Below are 24,497 nucleotides of genomic sequence, written 5' to 3'. Positions count from 1 at the left end.
TAAATGCAAACAAAACATCCTCAAAGATTGAAAACTTGAAAGAGAAAAAAACAGGACAAAATGTCTAAACCACCAGAATGAAAATAGCTCAAAATTGCTTCTTGAAATATAATATTATTATAACTTCAAAAAAGAAAAACGCGTGAGCAATAAATTTCTACTCGCTTAGCGAAAAACTTTCATACGCCTGGTTCTCTCTCTCTCTCTCTCTCTCTCTCTCTCTCTCTCTCTCTCTCTCTCTGTCTGTCTGTCTGAAAAATGCATGATAAAACCACTCGACTTTCTCTCTACATTTAACTTTTTTTGAAAAACAGGTTCGGCATTGACTTTTACATCATGTTTCAGCGATAGTTAATCAGTTAAAGACATACCCGCCAGAGTGTCGAAAAAGGGGCCAATGATTCCCAAGACATCGATTGGGATTTAAAGTGCAGGAAAGCACCAAAAATTTATCCCGATGAGAAGTTAGTATCACAACCAACGAGCAATAGAGATCGTAACGAAGACTATAAGAACAAAATTTAAGAAGCGAGAAAAATTGGGTTTTCTAGGTCTATCTCGTTTCTAATTATGAATTAGTTTTTTGATACTGACTCTTATTGATTCTAGATTATTTTTCTGAGCAATTGCGTCTTCAAAGCACTTTGCGAGGAAAAAGAAAAGTGAAACCAACCCAGAGAAGTGATCATGGAAGGAAAATTTTTATAAGGAAATTCGTTCTGGAGAACGAAAAATTGAGTTCTGTGCACCAGTCGTAGCTAGGAAATTATTTTTGTGCAACTATTTTTTAATTAAAAAATAGTTTCCATAATTAATCCCAAAGACGTGTGGAACTTTGAGTAATCCTTGTACAAAATAGTCGTCATTACAATAGAATAACAATAATAGAAAATGGAGTAATCTCATCAAAAATTGCTATTTTTGTGGAGCTCAAAAAAACAGATTGGTCCAGAGATAACTCAACAAACATACCCAAACCATTGCCCAAAAATAGCTGCAATTTACTACCATAACCCCGATTGTGATTGAAAGAACAAGAAAATCGCAAGAAAATGATTTTTGTGCAAAAGTTTCAATTATTTTGATGCCATTTCCTAATTCTCTATAATCCTCTTTCTTAATATCGCGATACATGGGTTGGTACCAATACCAATAAATATTGAAGATAGCGACTAAAACTTACAAGAAAAATGTTCACTACCGAGCATCTAAATTGAGCTTTCTGGGTCTTATCCAGCTTCTAATTTCATTTCATTTTTCGATACTGTTTCTTTGGATTCTAGATAATTTGGCCGAGCAACTGCTGCTTCAATGCATATTCAGCAGAACAAGAGAAGAATGAAACTCGCCTAGAGAAGTCAGAAGATTTCAGGCAAAAAGTTGAACAAGTTGTGACCAAGATGTTGGGGCATGTAAATCGATTTTTTTGTTCGACGAAGTACACAAACAGAAGGACAAGTCCTGACCTACAATTCAAAAAACTTTCATTGACTAAATTAAAACTAGGCCTAAAAAATACTAGAAATGGTCTCGCAAAATAATTCAGAAAATCACTAAAAACCGACAAGCCACTAGCGAGAAAGCATTTTTGTTCAAACAATACTTTCTCACTCAGCTTTAAAGAAATAGTTAAATAATTTAAAGGCCTCAAAACCAATTCCTTTTTCGGCGTGACTAAACTCACTATTCCAATTTGACATCAAAAAACAGGAGAATGCGTGCATAGATCTTAAACATAAACTGACTAAAGTCGGATGAATTCCTCTCGAACGACAGAGGGGCAATTTAATTTTGAGGTATAGTTTTTCAGGGTGTAAAAATTTGGACCTCGTGGATCTTCGAACCCGATACCTCAAGGATAGCAGTCATACATCTTAACCACTGAGCTACAACGGCTTTAAGAATCAACCGCTATCAATCATTTTCATTATTAGCGACAAACTTCATGTCGGAAGATTTGCTCTAGAAAGACAGGCGATGCAATCTAATTCAGGAGCTGTAGCCTCGATAAATTTTTCGTCATGGGTGGAAAAGGTTGACCACGCCCGTATTTGAACCAGAGACCTCCCGCTTCCTCACCAGAAGCACTGCCCACTCGCCTATCAGTCCATTCTTACTGCTATGCGTCAATCGTTTTCATTTTAGAAAAAACTATACTTCGGAGTGAGAACAAAAGAGATCACTAAAAAATGAGAAACGAACGCGTGAAAAAGTCTATTGAGAAGTCAAGCAATCTTCTAGAAAAGCGCAAAAACTGCAAAGCAAAAAATTTGCATAGAAGACGAACACGTTTACAATAATTGCTATGAACTTTGTTCGAGAGCAATTAATCATACACAATCAAGAAGTGAAGCGTGAAAAAGTCACTCAAGAAGTCACAATATTCTAGAACCGAAGCGCAGAAGCGTCAAACAGAAATTTTTCATAAAGACTTACGTTTACAATAGTTGAATTAAAAGTCGTTTGAGAGCAGTTAAAAAGACAAGGCCCCAAACGAAATCAAACTCCTTCAATTAGAAACATAGCCGGTAGATTGCCAGAATTGCAGCGAATGGAGATTTGCGTGCCGTATAAAAGAGATAGAAACAGATAAGTTGAGAAAAATATCGACGCCTCTCAAAAAGCTATGGAATAAACATTCAGTGATAGGTTACAAAAACCTGTTAAAAACCATTGCAACAAAAAAGTTTTATTAGGACCTTTATTACATATGTGAGTTTCTTTGACCTTTACATAATTTAATGCCATCTGGGCGCTATCTGTTGATCTCGTTTTTGAGGACGAAATCTCAAATGGGTCAGACAATCGTTTGAGAGCAATTTATCAAGTGAAGATCCTTTTTGAGTAGTAAAAAGGCGCCCAAATAATTAAATTCTGCGATTTGTAAAAGTGTCCATAACTAACAGCTTTAGAGAGGCTGACGGCGGCTACAACTAATAAGAAAACTGCGGAGTTGCCTTTAACCTGAGTGAAATCTGAAATTGTTCATTTAACACCCATATAATTTTTAAAAATCGTACTGGCTGTTGCAGGCTGTAATAGCAAATCACCATTCAAGAAGAAAATATTTGGTTAAAAATCATAAGATGGTTCACGTTTGCGCAAGAAATGAAGAAGAAGGCAATATTAATACATGGCAACTAAAAGGGTTACCATAACAAATAGGTAACCTTTTATTGTTATGCTAACCCTTTTAGTTGCCATGATGTATTAATATTGCCTTCTTCTACGAGTTTCAATTCTTGAGCAAATGTGAACCACCTTATAATTTTTAACCAAACATTTTTCGCACGAATGATGATTTGCTATAAGAGCCTGCAACAGCCAGTACAATTTTTAATACTTATATTGGTGTTAGTTAAATAAACAATTTCAGAGGAAGGCAATATTCATACATGATGGCAACTAAAAGGGTTACCATAACAAAGATCATAGCCAGCAGATTGCAGGAAAATAGCCGCGATAGACGATTGTGGCCTACCTTGAATTGAAAACATAGCTGGCAAATTGCCAGAAAAAAGCCGCAATAGCTTCATAGATCTGTAGTCGCAAAAAGAAGGTAAAAAGACAGACTAAAAAAGAAACTTATTCTTTTCATTAGGGGCTGAGATGTTAAAATTTTGATTGAGAACCTGCATAACTTACTGATGTTTCTATTAGTTGCTCTTAAATAGCCTTCAATTAGAGTGACAAGCACTCATTTGACCTTATCTCTTTAGATTAAAGCAAAGAAAACTCAATTTCAGAGTGAGGAAGTCATTTTTGAGAGTGTTAAACTTAGAGTGTCCTTTTGATAGTGTCATTTTTAATTTTTAAAAAAAAACAGTAAAAAAGACAGACCAAAAAAATTCGTCTTTTCATTGAACGCTGATCTGTTATATTTTGATTAAAAATCTGTATAAATTATTGCTGCCTCTATTAGCTGATCTCAAATAACCTTCATTTAGAGTGACACTCACCCATTTGACCTTATCTCTTTGAATTAAAGTAAATAAAAGTCAATTTTAAAGTGACGAAGTCATTTTTGAGAGTGGGGTAAGTCAGGTATGACCAAAAATTTAATCACGCGCATGAACAAAAAAACTCGCTCCACTAAGAGTGAAAAATGACGTCAAGCACGCAATTCAGTTAAAATTGCATGAACGGATGAACAAAAAGCAAATTTGAAGTGCTTGTCGCGTCATATGGTCGTAACAAAAATCGTGACGACGAAATAAAAAAAATCAAGAGAAGGCCAATAATAGCCTCAGATATCGCTTCGCGGCTATTAACAACTAAATAAATAAGATAGACAGATCGACCACCGGTCCTTTAACAGACCACTCGACTGTTCGGGTTGGATTCGGACTGTCAATTTTATGACACATACGGTCTATAAGGAAAAAGCCCTAAAAGAGTTTTTTCAAAATTGATATTCGAAATCAAAAACTCAAGACTAATACTCAACAATTAGGGCATATAAGTTTGGCACTACTTAGATGCACAATATTGATCTTTAAATAGTGAAGGCTCATAAAAATTAAAGTTCCATAAGTGAGTTCAGAAGTCATTTTTTGAGTGAGGTAAGTCAAGCAATTGACCTAAAAGCAGAAACGACGTCACGTACACAAAGTTTAACTGCAAAGCAGTAGAAGTCACTGAAGTCATTGAAAAAGTCAATTCCAAGAAGTCAGGTCGTAAGAATCATCGATGGAGACGACGAATTAAAAAAAAATAGCAGGACAAGACCATTTAGAAAATCCCAGCCAAAAAAATTGAAAAAACAGTAAAAATCAAAGTGAAATTGCCGCATGTGAACAAAAAACCACTAGCCAGAAAGCGGATTTTTGTTCAAACACCGTTTTCTCACACTACTTTAAAATTAGAGCAAAAAAATTTCACGCCGCAAAACCACTCGCTTTCTCGCTCCACTTCCTGTTTCGGCGTGACCAAAATCACTACTCCAATTTGACTTCAAAAATCATGAAAATGTGTGAACAGATCTTAAAAAAAAGACAGCGCCCCAATACAATTCAAATTCTTTGAATTGTAAAAAAAACCACGATGTCCCCAATAATAGCCGCTATTGCTTCGCGGCTATTAAAAAGAAGTATATCCAAAATGGAATTTATTATCAAACAGAAATGTTACTTTCTCATTTACAAAATCCCTCGTTTTATAAACATCTTTATTCAAATATTGTTCAAAACCGATTGCATCGTAGTCGGATGTTCAACAAAGAGAAGAACAATAATACATTACACGGATATAAAATGTGATTCTCAACATTTCCCGACATATAAATTGTCGGCGATTTGTGTAATACAGCTTAAATTTTAGCTGAATTCAGAACTCTCCAAATTCTTCTTCCAACTCGTTAAACAACGGCAGTTCAATCATCAATTTGCATTTGAATTTGAATCGTCTTTCAATTTTGACCCATGTTGATATCTTTGAGGTTGAGGCATATTTTCTTGCGTGGCTTTTCGCTCAGTGGTTTTGTATCCATACAGACACGTTTGAACATCTCAAGTTCTTTTTCTCCCTCGTCCAAACCCTCCAAGTCATCGCGAGGCTTGAATATCTCCTCTGCATCTGCAAATGCAAATTCTAGATACGAAACACGACTCCAGAGAGAAAAGAGTTATCTGCCTAAATTTGATCTCATTAGCAAGCATTTGGCTAAAATGAGATGAAGTTGTGATTAACAGTTTGCAATTAGATTAAATGTCACCTAATGCTCCACCTAATGTTACCCAGTATGTGATTTGATGCAGCTTTTTACATGCAATTATGCGTAAAAAGGACGTTATGGGCTATTTACCGAGAGAAGCTCCAATGGAATTGTTCTTTTGTCTCTTGGAAGCAGAGGGAGCACCTTCTTTACCCTTATGATCACCACTGTTTGCAATCCCTTTCCCAGATGACGTCGTCTCCTGTTTCGGCCGAGATGAGTTCACATCTTTTGCTGGTTTCTTTGCGGCTGAAGAGCTACTTGTAGATGCTGTGTTGTCGAGAGCAGAAGATGCGAAAGGTCGACTTGGTTCAACTGGATCCTATAAGAAACAAAAGACGATAGAATGCTCAGGTAAAGCCCGTTGATTGCTAAAGATGCAAAAAAGACTTGTGGATAGTATCAAATATTTCCAAAGCAGTTTGCAAGAAATATGCAGCATTAAAATTCTGGATCATTTCCGTTTGTGCCCCCATCTTAGTGGCGGCATATTATTTGCACCCCCCCCCCCCCCGACGCACGTGTCATATTTTTAATTAATGATTTACTATGTAATGGCAAGTGCCTTGTAACTGGGGGCGCATAACGTACTGGTGGGGCACAAACGGGAAACATAACCGCCTATCGTCGGGCGAATTGCTTTCAAACGACCAGCGAGCGGTTGGATTCGTCAGCCGCTAGCCACGGTTTAGTGACCTCCGGGCGCTACGTCTTTATCTCGTTTCTGGAGGTCCCATTTCTCTCGAAAGTCAGATGGGTCAGACGAAGAATCGGCCAAGCGAAAACTTGCATAAAAGAGAACAGGATTCATATATTTGCTACAAATTGCTTGTGAGAGCAATTAACACTCATTTCCTAAAAAGTGCCTGTTAAGTCATTTATAGCCTGTTAACATTTCTACTATAACTCATTGTTAATGAGGATCAGAGATGATGAAATTACGCAACATAACAGCAGCTGAAGAGCGGCATCAACAAAAAGAGAGAGAGAGCGAGAGAGAGAGAGATAAAACGTCAACGAGAAAGAGGAAAGGAACCCTAACCGACAGAGAGAGAGAGAAAAAAAGACAGGAATAATTTCCATGATGGGATTCGGCTCTGCAACTTCTAGCTTTCTAGCCCTGTTAGTAAATAATTCATATAAAAAGATGAAAAACGCCAAATTAAAAAAGTTTTCAACTTCGCAGTAAAAAAGTTCAAAACCATTTTTTTGTCTCGAAAGTACTGTCATGTAACCCATCTCGGAGACTTGAAAGTTTCGCTGGCCAGTAATGGTCGTTAAACGCAGAAATCTTGCAACAATTCAAAATATTAATATCTTAAAAACAATTTCATTGTCTCAAGAGACTATCCGGTATCCCTGTTTCAAGCCTGAAATAGTTTCACAGGCTCATAAAGATCCATACACTTGGAAAACAAAATCTTTATCCAAAAATTACTGAAACTGGAGGAAAAAAATGTTGATCACAGCCCCATTAACTCAAAAACTATGCAACAGCTTTTATTAAACCTCGGAAGTCGTCCCAAGGCCTCTGGTGCCGCAGAAAATTCAAAACATAAAAAACTGCAAATAATTTAAAAAATTGCTACATAAAAAAAATTTAAAAAAATAAATTTGTGATATTAAAATCTTGAAGAACATTCCATTACATCTATAAACTATGCAGTAACCTATTATCAAACCCTAGAGGCTCAAAAAACCTGAATAATGACAACAAATGTCAAAAAATTGAAAATGGAAAGAACTGTCAAAAAATGCTAAAAATCGTGATGTTAAAATCTTGCAAGACATTCCATTCAAGCTACAAATCATACAGTAACCTATTTTCAAACCCTAGAGGAGATTACTTGGCTCTTGAGGCTGAAAAAAACTTAAAACGACAAAAATTCTAAAAAAAATTTATCGAAAAAAAGCAAATTTTTTTCAAAAACTTGCTAAAATTTGTGACATTAAAAAACTGAAAAACTATTCCATGGCCATTAAAAACTTGTCAGTTACTTATTATCAAACCCCTTAGGATGTTTTCTGGCCACCGGGTCTGGAAAAACCTGAAAAAGGAAAATGTCAAAAAATGAAAAAAAATGCACGTTTTGTCACACCGGGGGCTGAATGGGGAAAACTTTGGGGTGGGGGCAACAGCGCGGTGGGGAGCAATAGTGGGTGGGGGAGGCAGGTCAACAGTGGGGGTGTCTTCAAACTCTAAGAACCGCCCTTCACACCATAAGTATAAGTCTTCAAAACATCTTGAGCTGAAAGTCTCTAAGAGCACTTAATGCCCACTGGGCGCTACCTGTTGATCCCGTTTTTGAGGACGAAAAAAGAGAAGTGTCAGACAAAACATCAGTTAAGGAGAAAAATCGCATAAGAAAAAGACCGGCAGGACTAATATGATTGCTACAAACTTCGTTTGAGAGCAAAACAAAATATCAAAGCGGCCATCAATTATAAAAAGGGGTCAAACTCCCTAAGACTATCTATAGAACCTATTAAAACGCCTAGTATAAACATTTCGGAACTAGGAAATGATTTGAAACAGAAGACTTTGAAAATGCCGCATGTCAACACAAAACTTCGCTCACTTTGCAAAATTTCTTGCATAGTTTTTCAGTTACTGAACCCAGCAAACCCATCAAGAGGTTTTCTGGCCCCTGGGTCTGGATCGACTTGAATGAAAAATGTCAAAAAATCGAAAAACTGCACGTTTTGTCAAAAAAAAGGTAAAGATCATGATTATAAAAAAGTTGAAACCAATTCATTACCACTAGAAACTATGTAGTAATCTACTATCACACCCTAGAGGAGGTTCCTGAGCACCTAGGGCTGATAAAACTCAAAAAATGAAAAAAAAGTTTTAAAAAGCTTAAAAATTGTATAAAAATTGTGTAAAAACTGAAAATTAGTATAAACCTGCGCGTTTTCAGCGAGCGGTTGTCCGTCAGTAGCTAGCCACGGGGGGGGGGGCAATGTGGGTGGGTCAACAGTGGCGCTGCATGTTTATCTCGTTTTTAAGGACGAAAAGTCAAATGGGTCAAACGAAAAACCGGTCAAGCAAAAAATCGCATAAGAAAAAGACCGACAGGACTAATATAATTGCTACAAACTTCGTTTGAGAGCAATAAAAGATCCAAAATTAAACATAAACCGACAAATGTCGGAAGAATTGCTCTTGAACGACAGGCGAGGCAATTTAATTCAGGGGCTGTAGCCTAGATCAATTTTTCTTTATGTGTGCAAAAACCTCGCCCCCGCCGGGATTCGAAACACAGACCTCCTGATCCACATCCACAAGCACTAAACACTGAGCTACAAATCACTTACCTCAACTATTTTGCAACCGATTTTATATTAGCAACACGCTTTACTTCGGAGCAATAGAGATCACTCAAAAATGAAGAACGAAAGCGTGAAAAAGTCAATTGAGAAGTCAAAGAATGTTCTAGAAGAAAAGCGCAAAATTGTCAAGCAAAAAATTTGCATAAAAAACGACACACACGTTTGCAATAATTGCTATGAACATCGTTCAAGAGCAATTAAAAAGATCCAATCAATCATCTATAGCAGCTGTTTATAGACCTCAAAATGGTTTCAAATGTCCTGAAAAACTACTCATGTATCAGAAATGAGAACAGTTTGCGGAAAAGATGGTCTAATCAGTAGCAGTGTAGCGGAAGTAATGCAACTGTTGCAATCGCAACGAGAGTTGATAGAAAACATTACCACACGGCTGTTATCGCCCTCTCGAAGTTATTCAACAACTCGTCGTCAACTAACCTTGTTTTTCTTCCTCTTTGAGTTCTTCGATTTTTTACTCGTCCCCGATTTCTCCTTTTCAGGGTCGATGCCTTCAATGTAGGCTGCTAGGGTGTCAACTGACATATCATTCACATCCATTGGAGGATCCGCGGTTGAATTAGAGGTCTTCCCAGAATGTGTGTTTTTCGTGTCATTACTAGCTTTGGTTGTCAAAACCGAGCTAAGGTTACAATGAACACCTTAAAGGTAAGAAATACCATGCGTTACATTTACAATTTTTGCTAAGCATAATTAATGGACACATTCTTATGTATGGCAGGCATTTAGTGCGAATCAGAATCGAATTGAAAATTTACGATTACTAGACGTTAAGGAAGCTAATGCATATTTGATGCTGTTTAAAAAAACCTTCAGGTGTATATAGCTTTTTATGAATGAAAAAGAGTACAGTACACAAATGCTTCTATGGTTTATGTACCTGTAGCTTTTACCTCTGCTGCTTCTAGTAACGTAGTAATTGAAATTAGTTTTCCTACTACTGGAAAAGGAGGGGTGAGAGGCAGCAGTTGTACCCAGTTTGCCGGAATAGCTGCAATTTTCAGCTAAAAATTCACCGCTAATGAGTGTGAAAAATGGCGTTACGCTCACAAACACAGCTGAAGAGTGGTACGAACACAAAATCGCCCTTTGAGGATTAAAATTACCAAAACGACGAAACAAAAGGAAAAACCAGGCCTAACGCAATAAAGCTACGCTTCGCTTTGCAGCTGTAAGTATCAACGGATTTGCATACATACCATAGAGTGTCCAGAAGCTGCAGCTCCCAGAAAGCAATGGCACTTGTCAGTGTTCTTGCAGCCATTAGCCAGAACTCCACCAGGATGTTTGTGAGGCTGATCAGAGAGAGGAATGTTGTTGATGGTCGACACACTAGTCTGCGTACTCGAGTTGTTGTGTGAGATCGCTGTAGCTGAGGTAGTTTTGCTGTTTCCCGATATTGAACCCTCGTGACACACCTTGACCTGAAAAATCTCAACGATTCACTATTTTAAACAAAAGAATTATCAACACAGTTATCTTGGGGATTTTGACAAAGGCATCGTCAAACATACCCGGCAGATTGCCGGAAAATAGCCGCCGTTGATTCCAATAAGCATGATTGGGATTGAAATAACAGATATTGAAAAAAAAAGATTTTTGTACAAAAACATTTTTAAGTCCGATTTATTTTGATGGCATTTCGTAGTTGAACATACTTCTGTTTCTTAGAGAGAGGCTACAGGGGCTACAATCAATAACAATAAGCATTAGAGATGGTAAATAAGACTTATAGGAACGACGTTCAAATAGCGGGCATCTAAAAATGGGCTTTATGGGTTTATCCCGTTTCTATTTCTGACATCCATTTTTGTACTAACTCTGTTCATTTTGAATTGCTTTGCTGAGCAACTGATGTTCAAAATCACTTTAAGCAGAATGAGAGAAGAGAGAAACTAGCCAAGAGAAGTCAAAAAGATTTCACGAAAAGGCGGTAAAATGAGGTAAAGCGAAACATTTTTTTATTCGACGAAGTAAAAAACATAGCAGGACAAGTCCTGACGTACAATTCAAAGAATTTTCATTGACTAAACAGAAAACTAGACCTAGAACGGACTATGAATGGATTGGAAAAACCATTTAGAAAAAAATCCGATCAAAAAAATCGAAAAAACAGTAAAAATCAAAGTGAAATTGCCGCATGTGAACAAAAAGCCACTAGCGAGAAAGCGAATTTTTGTTCAAACACCGTTTTCTCACTCTACTTTAAATTTGGAGCGAAAAAATTTCACGCCGCAAAACCACTCGCGTTTTCGCTCCACTTCCTGTTTCGGCGTGACCAAAATCACTACTCCAATTTGACTTCAAAAATCATGAAATTGTGTGAACAGATCTTAAAAAAAACATAGCTGGCAGATTGCCAGAAAATAGCCGCAATAGATTCGTAGATCGGCAGTCTAAAAAAAAACAGTAGAACAGACAGACCAAAAAAATCGTCTTTTCATTGAAGGCTGATATGTTATATTTTGATTAAAAATCTGTATAAGTTATTGCTGCCTCTATTAGCTGATCTCAAATAACCTTCATTTAGAGTGACACACACCCATTTCACCTTATCTCTTTGAATTAAAGTAAATAAAAGTCAATTTCAAAGTGAGGAAGTCATTTTTGAGAGTGAGGTAAGTCAAGTGTGACCAAAAAATTAATCACGCGCATGAACAAAAACTCGCTCCTCTAAGAGCGAAAAATGACGTCCCACATGCAATTCAGTTGAAATTGCATGAACGAATGAACAAAAAGTGGCTGTGACGTCATATGGTCGTAACAAAAATCATGACGACGAAATAAAAAACATAGCCGGAAGAATTCCGGAAGCGACTCGAAACACCAAAACTTCACGAAAAGCTGAAGCCACTACCTTTTGTATTAAACCATTAACTCATTACCTCCCGGGTCTGATCTAAAAATCGGTGAAATTTAAACCACTGTCACCAAGAGAAAGAAAATGCAGCAAAATTTTATTATTGAAAACGTTTGGTAACGTTAAAAAAGTCTGAAATTTTTAGGATGGTCAAAAAACTGATAGCCTGACAAAGCTGACAGGGCCATCAATTGCCCTCAGATAATTAACGATTCTAATCTCAAAAAGATCGCGAAAGCAAACGGCTGATAAAAACTTTTCAAAAAAGACAAAATTAATCAAAACTATTCAAAAAGGAGTGCTCAAACTTAAGAATCAGAGAACCACTACAATTAGATTTCTAATCACGGCAATTAAGACAAAAATAATACATGATTCTTCCTTGTTGTATATACGCTAGACAACATGATTTCATACTAATTCAAAAATTAAATTAATCATAGAAAAACAAAAGCAACAGAATAATATTCAAAGGCAAAAAATCGTTTGAAAACAATACAAAGCCCGGAAGAAAATTGCAATGAATAGTAATAAGTAGAAATGTTGGAAAAGACTTTCTAGCAAAGTCCCAAAACTGCCTTATTTTCAATTAAATCAATTGCAAACCGAAGAAACCAAGATCTAACAAAAAGCTGATTTCATTCAATTTTTTAACAACTGAAAAATCAATATAACGAATATAAAAGTAGGTGCCAGGACAAAACTAGAATGATACAAAAAAACGAGAATGTGAAGAATATGGACACAATGTAAGGAACACCGTAACAAAAAGACCAATTCTTGATTTTTAAAAGTTAAAAATCAAATTTAAAAAAATCAACAAAAACGAGTACATTTCATTGATCGGCATTCGAGACATAGAAAAGACAACGAGTCATTCGAGACAAAAATCCAACTTGCTGAACAAAAAAAACGAAAAAGCAGAATTCAGACATACGAAACAATGAATCATTTTGCAAAAAAGTGGTCAATACTTAAGACTGCATTTATGAAAAAAATTTATCTGTTTTTTCAAAAACTTAACACGAAAAAATGATTGAATTCTTTTTGAAACGAAATTAAAGTCCCTCATGTTCCCCAAAATACTATTTCTAGTAATTAAAAGCAAAATACAAACAAAAAATGAAAAAAATTGGCAAAAAATTACGAAAATCGGATTAGCAACTGTACAATTTTATAAAAGAAAAATACATCGAGGTAGAAAGAGGCATTGAGTACATGAATTATCAAAAGAAAGTTGCCATATTAACTGATTTTTGACAAAAAAACAGCTAAAAAATCCAAAAATGAAATTAATAGAAAAAAAGCCAAAAATTAACTAAAAATCAAGAAATATGTGCCAATTTCGCATTTGAAACGCAATTTCAGGCTACGCAGAATACTGTGCTATCAATTTCCGGGGTTTACATTTCAACATAGCATCGATTAAAAATTATTTCTACAAAAAACCAAATTACAAGCAAAAAAACTAGGCCACTTAGACGAAAAAACGGCTAAAAACGGTTATCTATATGTGCCATTCAGTCAAAAACTACTTTTCAATGTCAAAAAGTCATTCACTAAACTCAGCGTATGATCAAAAAACTTCTCTCGCTCAGAAAAAATTAGTTCACACTGCAATTTTACTCGCTTTCGCTTTTAGGTCAAAACATCGTCTGAACGAATAGTACTTCCGGTAAAAAAAACCTTAAGAAAACCAATACTCCTCTTCGAGTCGTAAAAAAACCAAGAGAAGGCCAATAATAGCCCCAGCTATCGCTGTGCGGCTATTAAAAAAGACAGCACCCCAATACAATTCAAATTCTTTGAATTGTAAAAAAAATAGGAGCGCTATAATAGCCGGCTGAGAAGATGAGGGCGGCTATTAAAAACAAACGAAATGAAAGACGCATCTGCACCAATCTGCTACTGCAGCTGGCAAACCCTAGCAATTAAATTTGGGAGTTCCTTGAACGATGAGGCCAAGGAACTACCCTCACCCCCCCCCCCCCCCCCTCGCCTCAAACCCACTTACCCTAGAAAGGGTACAATATTGCACAATTATTGAACTGTTATAATAGCTGCATTTGGTAAAAACGGAATTACGCTGTACCATTTATTCCACAAAACCTGTTGCCAGACTGTAACGTGACTTTTATCACTTATAGAAAGGGAAGAGCTCAGAAACGTACCTCACTGACAGTGGTAGACGTTGTGACAGACGTGGATCCCGACATCGTCACCGGTTGACCACCCTCGCTAACAGCCGTGCCTTGCTTCGTTGTCTTGATATAGGTGAGAGAAATTGACTTGGACCCTGTGGTGAATGTCTCTGACCTGTGCTCTACTGTACTTCCAACTCCTACTCTTTCGTTCGTATCAATATGGACCAACGTTTGTTCTGCTCCGTCCGGTGCAGTCCTACTGTTTCGTACGTTACCTTTATCATCTATAAAATCAAGTAAAAAATTAGTTGACATGCGTAAGTAGTATATAGATGAGCGGAGCTGCCCGGGGGGGGGGGTGCGACCCACATGTATTAAGATTGGTTATAGCGGTTGTGGCTCGCTTCGGTCGCCCTTGAATTATTTTAGCAATGTATAAAGATAGGACTCAGATATTAATGTATGATATATAAGGATAGGAATAAAATTTTATAAGATTAGTTGTATTAAGACAGATTCTACATGTATTAAGATTACGCATAGATTCTACATGTATTAAGATTAGGTATAGCTTCTATAAGTATTAAAATTAGGTATAGTATTACATGTATTAAGATTAGATATAGCTTCTCACAAGCATTAGAATTAGTCTTAGATGCTCAAATGTATTAAGACTGTTCTTGGATGTTCACATAGTAGGATGATTAAGGAAAACCCTAATCAATGTTATTTTTAATTAGTCATTGTAATTTTTTTCATCAAAAGGGAAAGAGCTCGATGAGTACGAAATGCATACTATTTATGACGTCACAAAGTACGCTATAAAATGGATTTATGACGTCACAAAAAACAATAAGGAAAATCGATCAACGCTACTAAAGATTGAATAAATTCCTGACATTCCTTATAAGGAAAGCTAATTGATATAAGGAGGATGACACGATTAAAGAACTCATTCGTTTTGTCCATGTTTAGCGTTGAATGAAAAATAAAGCAGCTTTCAATGTTTTTTTCCCTAACGATAGTTAATTTATTACAATGAATACCAAGACTAGTTATACAATACTCTATAAAATTACTCAAAACACTTAAAATCTAATCAGAATCCTATCATGTATCAGCGAAAATAAATAAAGATTCACAAAATAAAATATTTGAAAGTAGAGTTTTAATTTCAGAGTTTTAAAATATTTGAAAATAGAGTTTTAATTTCAGATCATCAAAGGTTTTGTATGTATTCCATCTGCCTCCACCATTCGCTTTGGATAGAAATAGGAAAGTCCCTTTTTAGTTTGTTCGTACGTGAGAACTTGATGATTTACTGTTTTGAATCCTCTGTTAGTCGAGGATACATTCACTGGTTCATCCAGTACTTTTCTGTACTTCTGCAATGGTCCATCATTATTTTCTTCTAGAACATTTTTGTTGAGTCCCTTGCTGCTGAACTTAGTTTTCTTCGTTCTAGAGTCGTAACAGCAATAAGTTTTGCTACATAGAGACAACATTTCAGTACATCGAAACTCCTCCTTGAATAATCCAGGTTCCCGCTTATCATGTTTCACATGTTTAGGGCAACAGTTTCTCGGAAATTTTTGTTACAATCAGCGCGAAAATTTTCTACACAGTCATTACTTCGGAGTTCTTTCCAAGTGCTCTTCATTTCGGGACGAATGCATTCGTAGAGAATCTCTTGAGCTAGTGCCATATACAGAGAGTCAGTGTCCATCTCAAGCTCTTCAAATTTTTTAACATCACCGAACTTGTCAAAAAAGTTGTAGTAAAGCTCTAACATTCTCAACTTTGCATACTGAAGGATAAAAAATCCAACAATTATTGGTTCACGATGTTCAATTGTGCTTTTCACTAGTTCAACTTCATAGATATCTCTCAAAACGCTATTGAGTCTTCTAAAAAGACGGTTATTAATTGCTTTATGAGTTCTTTCTTCATTAAGATAGAGAGTTTCGGTGTGTCGACTTCGATCCATAATCTGATAACATTACGAGCTATTCCCAAGTAACTTCATAGTCTCAGCAACAACGCTCGAGTCAAGATTTTCATCTCCCTTTCGTCTCGCATCAACAACAGATTGCACAAAATCATTGAAGCACTTTTGTGGCGTATACTCGACAAATCGGTATATTTTAGTACAACGTAGTCCAAGCTTCAAGTAAACTTCAGTAATGGCGTTATAACTATTCCATTATTTAATTTATAACTCGAACTCAACATTCGTTGTGGTTTCATCAAAAGATCGTTCTTTTCAGCATACTCTCTCATGAAATCTCCAATATCTTCTCTTCCAACGTTGCTATTTTTGAAAATTGGAGGAAAGTTTGCGAATCGTTCGTAGAGCTCCTCCGGAACTTCTAAGTCGCATTGTACATAACCGAATAATTTATCCTCATCTATCCGCTTCAGCAGGGTTTCCATGCTTAAGGGTAATTTGTAGGGAAAATTTTTTCTAACGTGATTTTTCAGAAAAGAGCTCATCTGAACCTGATCCCACCATTCACACTCCCTCATCTCGATAATTTTGAATCCCTTTTTCTCCAGGTGTTTTTTTCTTAACTTATCAGATTCTCGCTTCTGGAGACCATGTTTAAGTTCTTCCTCGCTAAGAGAGGGTTGAGCTTCTCTACAAGGACAGAAATGGTAGTAACATCCGAGAGCTTCGAAAATTGTATTGCAGTGTCCACAAAAGCCATCAACACTAAACCAACACGAAACAACCATGTTTTCAAATTTTCTAATCTTGTTCTGACAAGCTTTGAACTTTTGGAGATCAGAATCGAACTCCCACCTAGTGTACAAACCCGTTGGCATCGCTTGACACATGGCGAAGGGATACAATTGGCTGGCGTCTATTCCAACTATCGCCTTACAAATGTTGTTTGATGTTCGGATGAATGTCTTGTCTACAACAGCTTTCCTTGTGAAGACAATAGAAGGCCCACCAGTCATTTCACTTCGAACTTTTTCATGTAAATCTTTGTCGCTATCGATGAACGGATAAAATTTTGAACTTGTTGACTTGTGAAGACAAATATTAGCCAAATTTGGAAGAGTACAACCGCGCTTCAATATATCAATCTTCCGATTATGATAAAACTCAATCATTTTACACATTGCAGTCAACGTTGGTACAACGTCTTTGTTATTATACCATCGAAGGAAATCACGAAAAGTTTTCATACCCTCCTTCTTCCACAAATCTGCTAAGAGAGTATAATTTTGATTTCCTGACAGCGGCTTCTCTTTCAGTCCCATCTCCTTTAGGATTATCTTCTCGTCTTTCCCACACTGTATTAACTTCTCGAACTCAGAAAACTCCTTCTCCAAAGGATTAAAGTTTTTCAGTTTGCTGAAAAATGAGTCATAGGGAGGAAGTTTGTCACAGTCAAGTTTCGTCAACGAATCAAACCATTCATACGGAAAAAATCCCTTTGTCTCCTCGGACTGATATGCTTTCAGAAATAAATCCAGAGATGTAGCTCCACCGAGAAAGTTCAGAATATCGAGAAACTGAACGTTACCAAAACTAAAAGATATAAATTGGTTTGCCTTCTTTATTACCGTAGGTTGAATAAATCTATCAGTTATTAGATGAGGAATGAGATAAGTTTTGATTAGGTTAAGGTCATATTTTCCACTGTTGAATCCAAAAACTGGTAAAGTGTCAACATAACTATCAAAATGACGCTGGAGATCAAGGAGCTGCTTTTGCTGGAATCTTAAAAAATTTTCAGATGCATTGCTATCTTCCGTTTTGTTACTGATATTTGATTGAGTTTCGGAAATAACTTGCAATCTAGAGGAAATACCACGCAACCTAGTTTTGATCTGTGCTTCCACCGCCAACAACTTAGGTCTCATGTCCGCTTTGTTTTTTGTTGCTAGTGTTTCAAGTTGAGCTACAAATGATATGATGAGAAGATTAGGATCATCTTCGCACAAGAAAATTGGTTCCTCCAACAGATTGGAGAAAATTGAAACAGATACTGGTACATGAGTTCCAATCCATGATGTTGTAGCAGTGCTACTAATTTCCGATGAGTTGTCACATATTGCTTCAAAGTCGAAGACGGCAAAATTTTTGAAGAGGGTGCAATCTTCTGGATAAGCGATTGAGAAGTTTTCAAGTTTCTGAAACAATATTTCCTTTAACGAATAAACACCTCTCGCATAGATATTTTTCTCTCGTTCTTTGCAAGTTCGTAAGTGGCGATTAAAATTTCCGTGATTCGAGTGATTGAAGAAGACGTCACAGCTGGGACAGCGGAACTTCTTGAAGAATTTGTTGATATCATTTACATAACAGATATGGTTGTTATAGCGAAGAAATTTAATGTTTTCTTCATATCGTTCAATGCTTCGTCGAATAAGTTCGCCAACTATTTCACCATCCTCAATGGTAAAATCATAGATGAAGATATTTTTTTCGACTAAATTTTCAATTATTGGGATTTGATCCAGAGAAACTCCCATGAAGTTTTCAGGATCACATTCAGTGGCCGAAACAAAATTGTCAAACAGTTGCATTACATGTGGTTCAACATCTACGGATCCAAATAAATGAATGGAAATTGCGCGGAATAGACATAAGTTATCGTTATAAGGTACATCATGTCCATTTGAAAGCAGACAATTAACTTCTGGGTTTCTTAACAAAGGTTCCGGAAGAACAGAATCATGGCAACCCAAAGGAATATTTTTTAAGAGAGCTGCAAAGATGGTAACGTTCGTAATTAAAGCGAATCGCCACTTTGAGTTCTGGCGTTCCTGTGTACATGTTTCAATCAAGTCAAACTTTCCAATTTCATTTTGAAGGTTGAGTAAATCGTTTTTATTGCTCAACAAATGCGCCCTATCCAGAAGTAAATTATTTTCGTGCGGATAATAATAACGGTAGTCGTTGTTCTCTACATTCTGCAACAGGAACCCCAAAGCTAGGTTAACTTTTGCAGCACATTTGAGATTTTCAAAAACTTCATCAAGTTTTTTGTTGATTTCGTTGGTGTCCAATTTCGATAAGCTGAAGTTGAAAACTTCTTGTCTCCCATGCTCAGCGTGCACATCTACTAGTAAATGCTGACATGCTGCTAATTCCTCTTTCAATTTTTCACTATCTTCATTCAACTCCTCAATTATTTCACGGACACGGGTTGTGTTTAAGCTCCCAACTTTCGTGTTAACTTGATGTATCTTCCTGCGATGAAGCTTCAGCGAGTAGAAACTTGGAAAATCTCTCTGACAAACAACGCACTTGTTTAAAGTGTTACGCTTTTTAGATCCATGCGATTTGGCAATATGGTACGATAGTTCTGCCGAATTTTTTGTTGCAAAATTACAGTTTCGTTTCTTGCAGTATAAGGTACCGCTAGAACAGGTCTTTCTATGGCGAGCAATGTGATATTTTACTATAGATTTTCCACATTTTTCACAGCTGATCTGTAAATGTCGGTCTTTTGCAGGCATTTCCCAAAAATTAGTAAGTGACTAAATATCGGATTAGGAAAGATAAAATTTTTTTAAAAAGAGTTAACAGTCAACGTTTCTATAGAAAGTCGGTAAACAAGTGGTTCTCCTGTTCCCCCAAAACTTAATGTTTTCTCATGACGATAAACAAACACAATAGTTGAAACAATTAGTCTATTTACTAAAAATGGATTTATCATGTCACCAACCAATCATAACAAACATTGCATAACATTGGAAAGTTCCGTCAACCTTTATTTATTTACCTAATGTCTTCGGAAAGTTTGTTTACAAGCCATAAGGTTGGAACGATTAGTTATGTTACTAAAAATAGATTAGATCTCAAGTCGTCAACCAATCAGAACAAAGGCTACATAACATCGGAAAGTTCCGTCAGACTCAATTTATTTACCTAATGTCTTCGGAAACTTTGTTTACAAGCCATAAAAATGGAACCAATAGTTAATTTACAAAAATGGATTTAAATTCAAGTCGTCACCCAATCACAGCAAAGTTTTAAAAACTTCGGGTAATTGCGACAGCCATTATTTGTGTACACAAATTCAACAAACCTGATTTGTTTACTTTATGTCTAGACAAAATTTATTTGAAAAGCAATGAAAACAACCCAAAATTTACCTCAGGTTAAAGATTGTAGAACTTCGGGAAAACAACAGCTTTGATTTAATTGCGGGGCTTCGGAAAAACCAGACAGCCTTGATTTGTTTACTTAATGTCTAGACAGAATTTGTTTACAAGCAATAAAAATAACAACAATGTAAAGAATTTTCGTCTTCAAACGACCTTGAAATTTTGTTTACACCATGTTATCAACTCAAACCCAATAATTCATAGAGGTATATCACTATTTACTCACTCAGTTTAGTCTCTTACTATGGTTGAAGCTATGTACGAAAACAGTCCTGAATACTTCAAAAAATTTCGAAAATGATTCAAATACACTATTTGCGACACAGAACCAAAACCTCAAGATTCTGGAATAGAAAATTATGCGTACGGTTATCATTCGCCTTCGACTGTTATCGATGGTTGTTCGTTTGGTTTCAATCATTGGCATCTCATTTTTGAAGATACAGGTCCCAAAGATAAAATTGTTTTTTCTTCGTATGCTCCTGCGACGATACCTTGCCTTGTGACTTGTTTTAAAATCCTTATTTTACCTACGGAGAAAAATTTTGTTACTCATGGTGCTATTGTCTCTCGCTTATTTGTTGCTGTGGAGTACTTGTCAAAATTTAATCATGTTTCAACCAACAAAACTAAAAAACAACTTAATCTGCCTAACCCTGTGAAAAGACTCTCAACCATTACTACTACCACTTCTCACAAACGTGCTTCTACTATCCCCGATATGATTGTAAAACGTTTTTGTCAACTAATGCTTGATGAACATTCTTCTTCTCTCTATCAGATTATGGATATAATTTTACGTGGGCAGGGAAGTTTTGTACGTGAGACTTCAGACTTATTAATAAACTTTCAGTTCTGCAAAAATTCTACTGTCTAAAATAGTGCTGTGATAGAACAATCAATTCAATTTCACTCCATATGTTTTAAAAATGCCAACAATTGCAATTCATTTACATCAGGTACAAATGGAAACTTACTGCTATAGAAATAATGAGCAATATAGATGCAAAATAAACCACACAGTTGCGAGTCTGCTGATTGCAGGGGAGACTGAATATCTCTTCTGTGCTCCATAATATCCATCATCATATGTAAATCAGTACATTGCTGTAAGCGGGAGAAAATGTCTTTATAGGTAGTCAGAGGTAGTGCTAACGGATCTGCAAAGTATAGTACGGGGTATGCGTAGCGTTTCGCAAGCATCACCCAATGTGAACCAATAGAATCAGCTCGCGATGCATTCACAATTATAAAACTGTTAACTGGTAAATTTAAGGGATAATTGTCAGCCGCATAAACACCTCGAAATTTAAATTTGAGATGTTTGCACTTTTGAATATGCATATAAATTTGGTCTTCATCCATTAGTAAGCATTCATAGGTAGAACATTTTTGGATACGTTTCTTGCAGAGTCAATGTACACAGAAGACGATTTTTCTCCAAGGAAAAAAATTTCAATGTTGTTTGGCAAACCAGTATCAAATTTCAGTTCAACCGATAATGACGAGTTTGTTAGTTCGGGATGAATAAAATCGTCTGTCGCCTCTCGCGTGCTAGTTAAGTCAAAGACCATTATAAAGTGATGCGCAAAATCACTTAGGGGTATTCCATGACCTTTTTCAACATAAGCTAGGGCACTCATTGAATTGTAATACGGGCGCTTGTTATCATTTGTTAACATCGGAGTGCCAGCTGTTGCGAACCCGTTTCGATAGACCGTAATTTCACTCAAATCAAACTTTTGATAGTGGTAGGGATTGATATTGTTAGTTCCAATGAATGCATTGCTCCTGCACAATGCAACAATCAGCCGCTTTATTGGTTCTTTTGTGAAAATATCTTCATGTTTCCAACTGCGTTGACCTGCTGTGGCGAGGAATGTTTTTGTTATTACTTCATTGTAGCGATACATTGCTGAAGTTTTTAGGAGTGTTTTTTCAATGGCTCCAACAACGTTGTCTGACACTGTCATCTTTCTAACAAATAAGTTTGCTTCATCGATCTTAACTTTGCCGCTGTCCCACTAATGGTAACAAAATCATCTTGCGATCTTCGGAAAGAAAGTCTTAAGGTAACACCACTTACTAGATGTTTTTCACAGGAAAAGAAATCAACAGCGAGCTTTCCATATAAAGTAATTTGTTCCGATTCTCTCACCGCTACCTGCCTTGCATCCCTTGAAGCTGCAGCAATACCAGCGGGGTTCGGTTCGTACTCGTAACCTTGACACTTTAACCAAGTTTTCTTTGCATCGGCTCCATGTGAAAATTCTGTTTCAATAAAACTTTTATGAGCATAGTGTCCATTAGCTGAGGAAATTTTTATTCCATTTGCAGAAACAGTACAGTCGGCGAACAGTGAATGAAGAACATTGTTGACAAAATATGCAGCATCGGTTGCGGTTGCATCGCCGGCGGTATATCGCAAATCAGTTCCATCAGCATTTTGTATTCGACATTTTACTTCCAAATAAATTTTCTGCAAATCTATGAAATTGTTTCTGCAAATCTACGATCGCTTACAACTTCGAATTCGAGCGATGATCCAGAGGGAGAATAGTGGTCCAGTTTTTTGCTCAAATGAATGATCAAAGGTGACTAGCAAAGGTGGTTTTTCAATTAAATCCAAGGAACTGTGAGTGGCTTCGGAAGGTATTACAATATTAGTTCGCATTTTTGACTCGAGAGAAAAAATCCAGTCGACTTCTTCTTGGCTGTGGTTTTCGAGAAATGATTTTTTTAGTGGAACGTTTTTTGTAGGTTCGAGGTTTAGCATATTGTTGTCTTCGACGTTTAATAACTTGCCGACCCCGTGTTATGCGTGAATGGAGAGAACCACCAAATTGTTTTCGGGCTGTTTTTGCAACCGTGCTTTTCAACGCCTGCTTTGCCGACTTTCGTTTCGTTGCTACTTCAACCAACTCAGGTGCACCCTGCACTAAAAGCTCTCGGCCAATTCTTTTGGCAGCGGGCCATATAATTCTTCTTACCAATGGTAAAGCAACTCTTCCAATACCTGCTGCGAGGGCTCCAAAGCCACTTCCTCTTTGACGATAATGACCGGAGAAATGTGGCATTGACTGTGATGCTTGGTTGCTGTAGTAAGCTTCCATTTCACTTGATTTTTTGAAACTTTAAGCCTACTATCACTTTTCCTGTACCATTGAATGGAATAAGTTTTCCGGCTTCGTTCCTCAACTCCACTTTAATGTTCTGAATATTGTTAGAAAGTATGGGCTGGTAATCCAGAATTGTAAATGTCTTGTGATGAATGGGTGTAACAGTGTTTATGCTGCCGTTTCTTAAACACCTTTCAGTCTCAATGATTTTAATTACAGGAGCTCTCACGTCTCCAACAATTTGATATTCTATAACGTCTATGTAGACAAATATTAATTGTGAGCCACAGGTTATATCAACTGGAAAATCACTTTGGTGTCTATTGAGAGTTTTGTGTGATTTGTATCCAATATGAATGTATCCATCATGCGAGTTGTCTTTTATACCCTTGAAGCCCAGAATACTTGGAACTTCTTCGTTTTCAAATGAAAAACCCTCATTCGCTCCGAATTGTAAAACCAGTTTATGAGTAATTTTGTCAAAAGTAAAATCAAATTGTTTAAACTGAGCAATTCGCCTGATTTCATCCATTAGTTGATCCAAGCTACTGTAAATGCCTTTGCGAATTTTTCTGAGGTGTCCACTGCGATTATTTGAGGCGTCGAGTTCCACTCCCGAGTTTTTATAAACGACTAACCCGTTTGAATTGACGTTGTTGATGTTTGATGGGAAGGATATTGAAGATAAAGCTACTTGCCATTCTCCATCCAAAATATGTGGTTGAGATAACTGGTTACGGAATTTTGCCATTGTGTTTTCACCAAAGACTTCCATTGATGCGTTGGATATTAGGTCGATTGTGCATTCTTTGGCGGGATTCATTTTATTCATCTGCAGTAACTAACACGTTTACTTGGACTAATTCCGGTTCATAAAATTTACCTTCAATTATAACGTTGTTTGCATCTATAAGATTGTACGTTGGTGGACTCACGGTAGCAATTTTGAATATCGTAAAAACTTCGTCTGTATAAATTTGTTTATAACCTTTTCTGAATTTTTCGTCGTGCTTTGCAATCCTAACAAGGTCTCCTTTTTCGTATTTTGGTTTGTACTTTGTTGTGTTGATTGCTAATGATATTAAAATTGGTTCATGTTTTTTGAAAACTTTATTAGGTGCTAAATGGGTTACCCGGTTAACACGACTGTTTATAGTATTTACAAACTTGGGTAAATCTTC

The 24,497-nt window shown here is 36.5% G+C and overlaps 2 protein-coding genes across 3 annotated transcripts in view; both read right to left on the bottom strand.

The window, feature by feature from the left end:
- LOC142351908 (uncharacterized) overlaps nt 1-24,497 on the bottom strand; it is a 438,132-nt gene that overhangs the window by 288,559 nt on the left and 125,076 nt on the right. The window lies entirely within an intron of this gene.
- The window catches only part of LOC142351693 (uncharacterized), a 127,791-nt gene continuing 108,386 nt past the window's right edge, over nt 5,093-24,497 (bottom strand). The window contains exons 21-26 of the mRNA XM_075403835.1: nt 14,096-14,352; nt 10,264-10,488; nt 9,945-10,068; nt 9,485-9,705; nt 5,804-6,035; nt 5,093-5,574 (exon numbers count right to left, since the gene is read on the bottom strand). Coding sequence (XP_075259950.1) covers nt 5,408-5,574; nt 5,804-6,035; nt 9,485-9,705; nt 9,945-10,068; nt 10,264-10,488; nt 14,096-14,352 — 1,226 coding nt within the window. The 3' untranslated portion in view covers nt 5,093-5,407. The remainder of the gene's footprint in view (nt 5,575-5,803; nt 6,036-9,484; nt 9,706-9,944; nt 10,069-10,263; nt 10,489-14,095; nt 14,353-24,497) is intronic.

This window comes from Convolutriloba macropyga, chromosome 13 (genome assembly GCF_964194025.1).
Source record: "Convolutriloba macropyga chromosome 13, txConMacr16.3, whole genome shotgun sequence".
NCBI classification, from domain to species: Eukaryota; Metazoa; Xenacoelomorpha; order Acoela; family Convolutidae; genus Convolutriloba; species Convolutriloba macropyga.
Note: the sequence above shows the minus strand (reverse complement) of the source record. Positions and strands in the feature narration are given on the sequence as shown.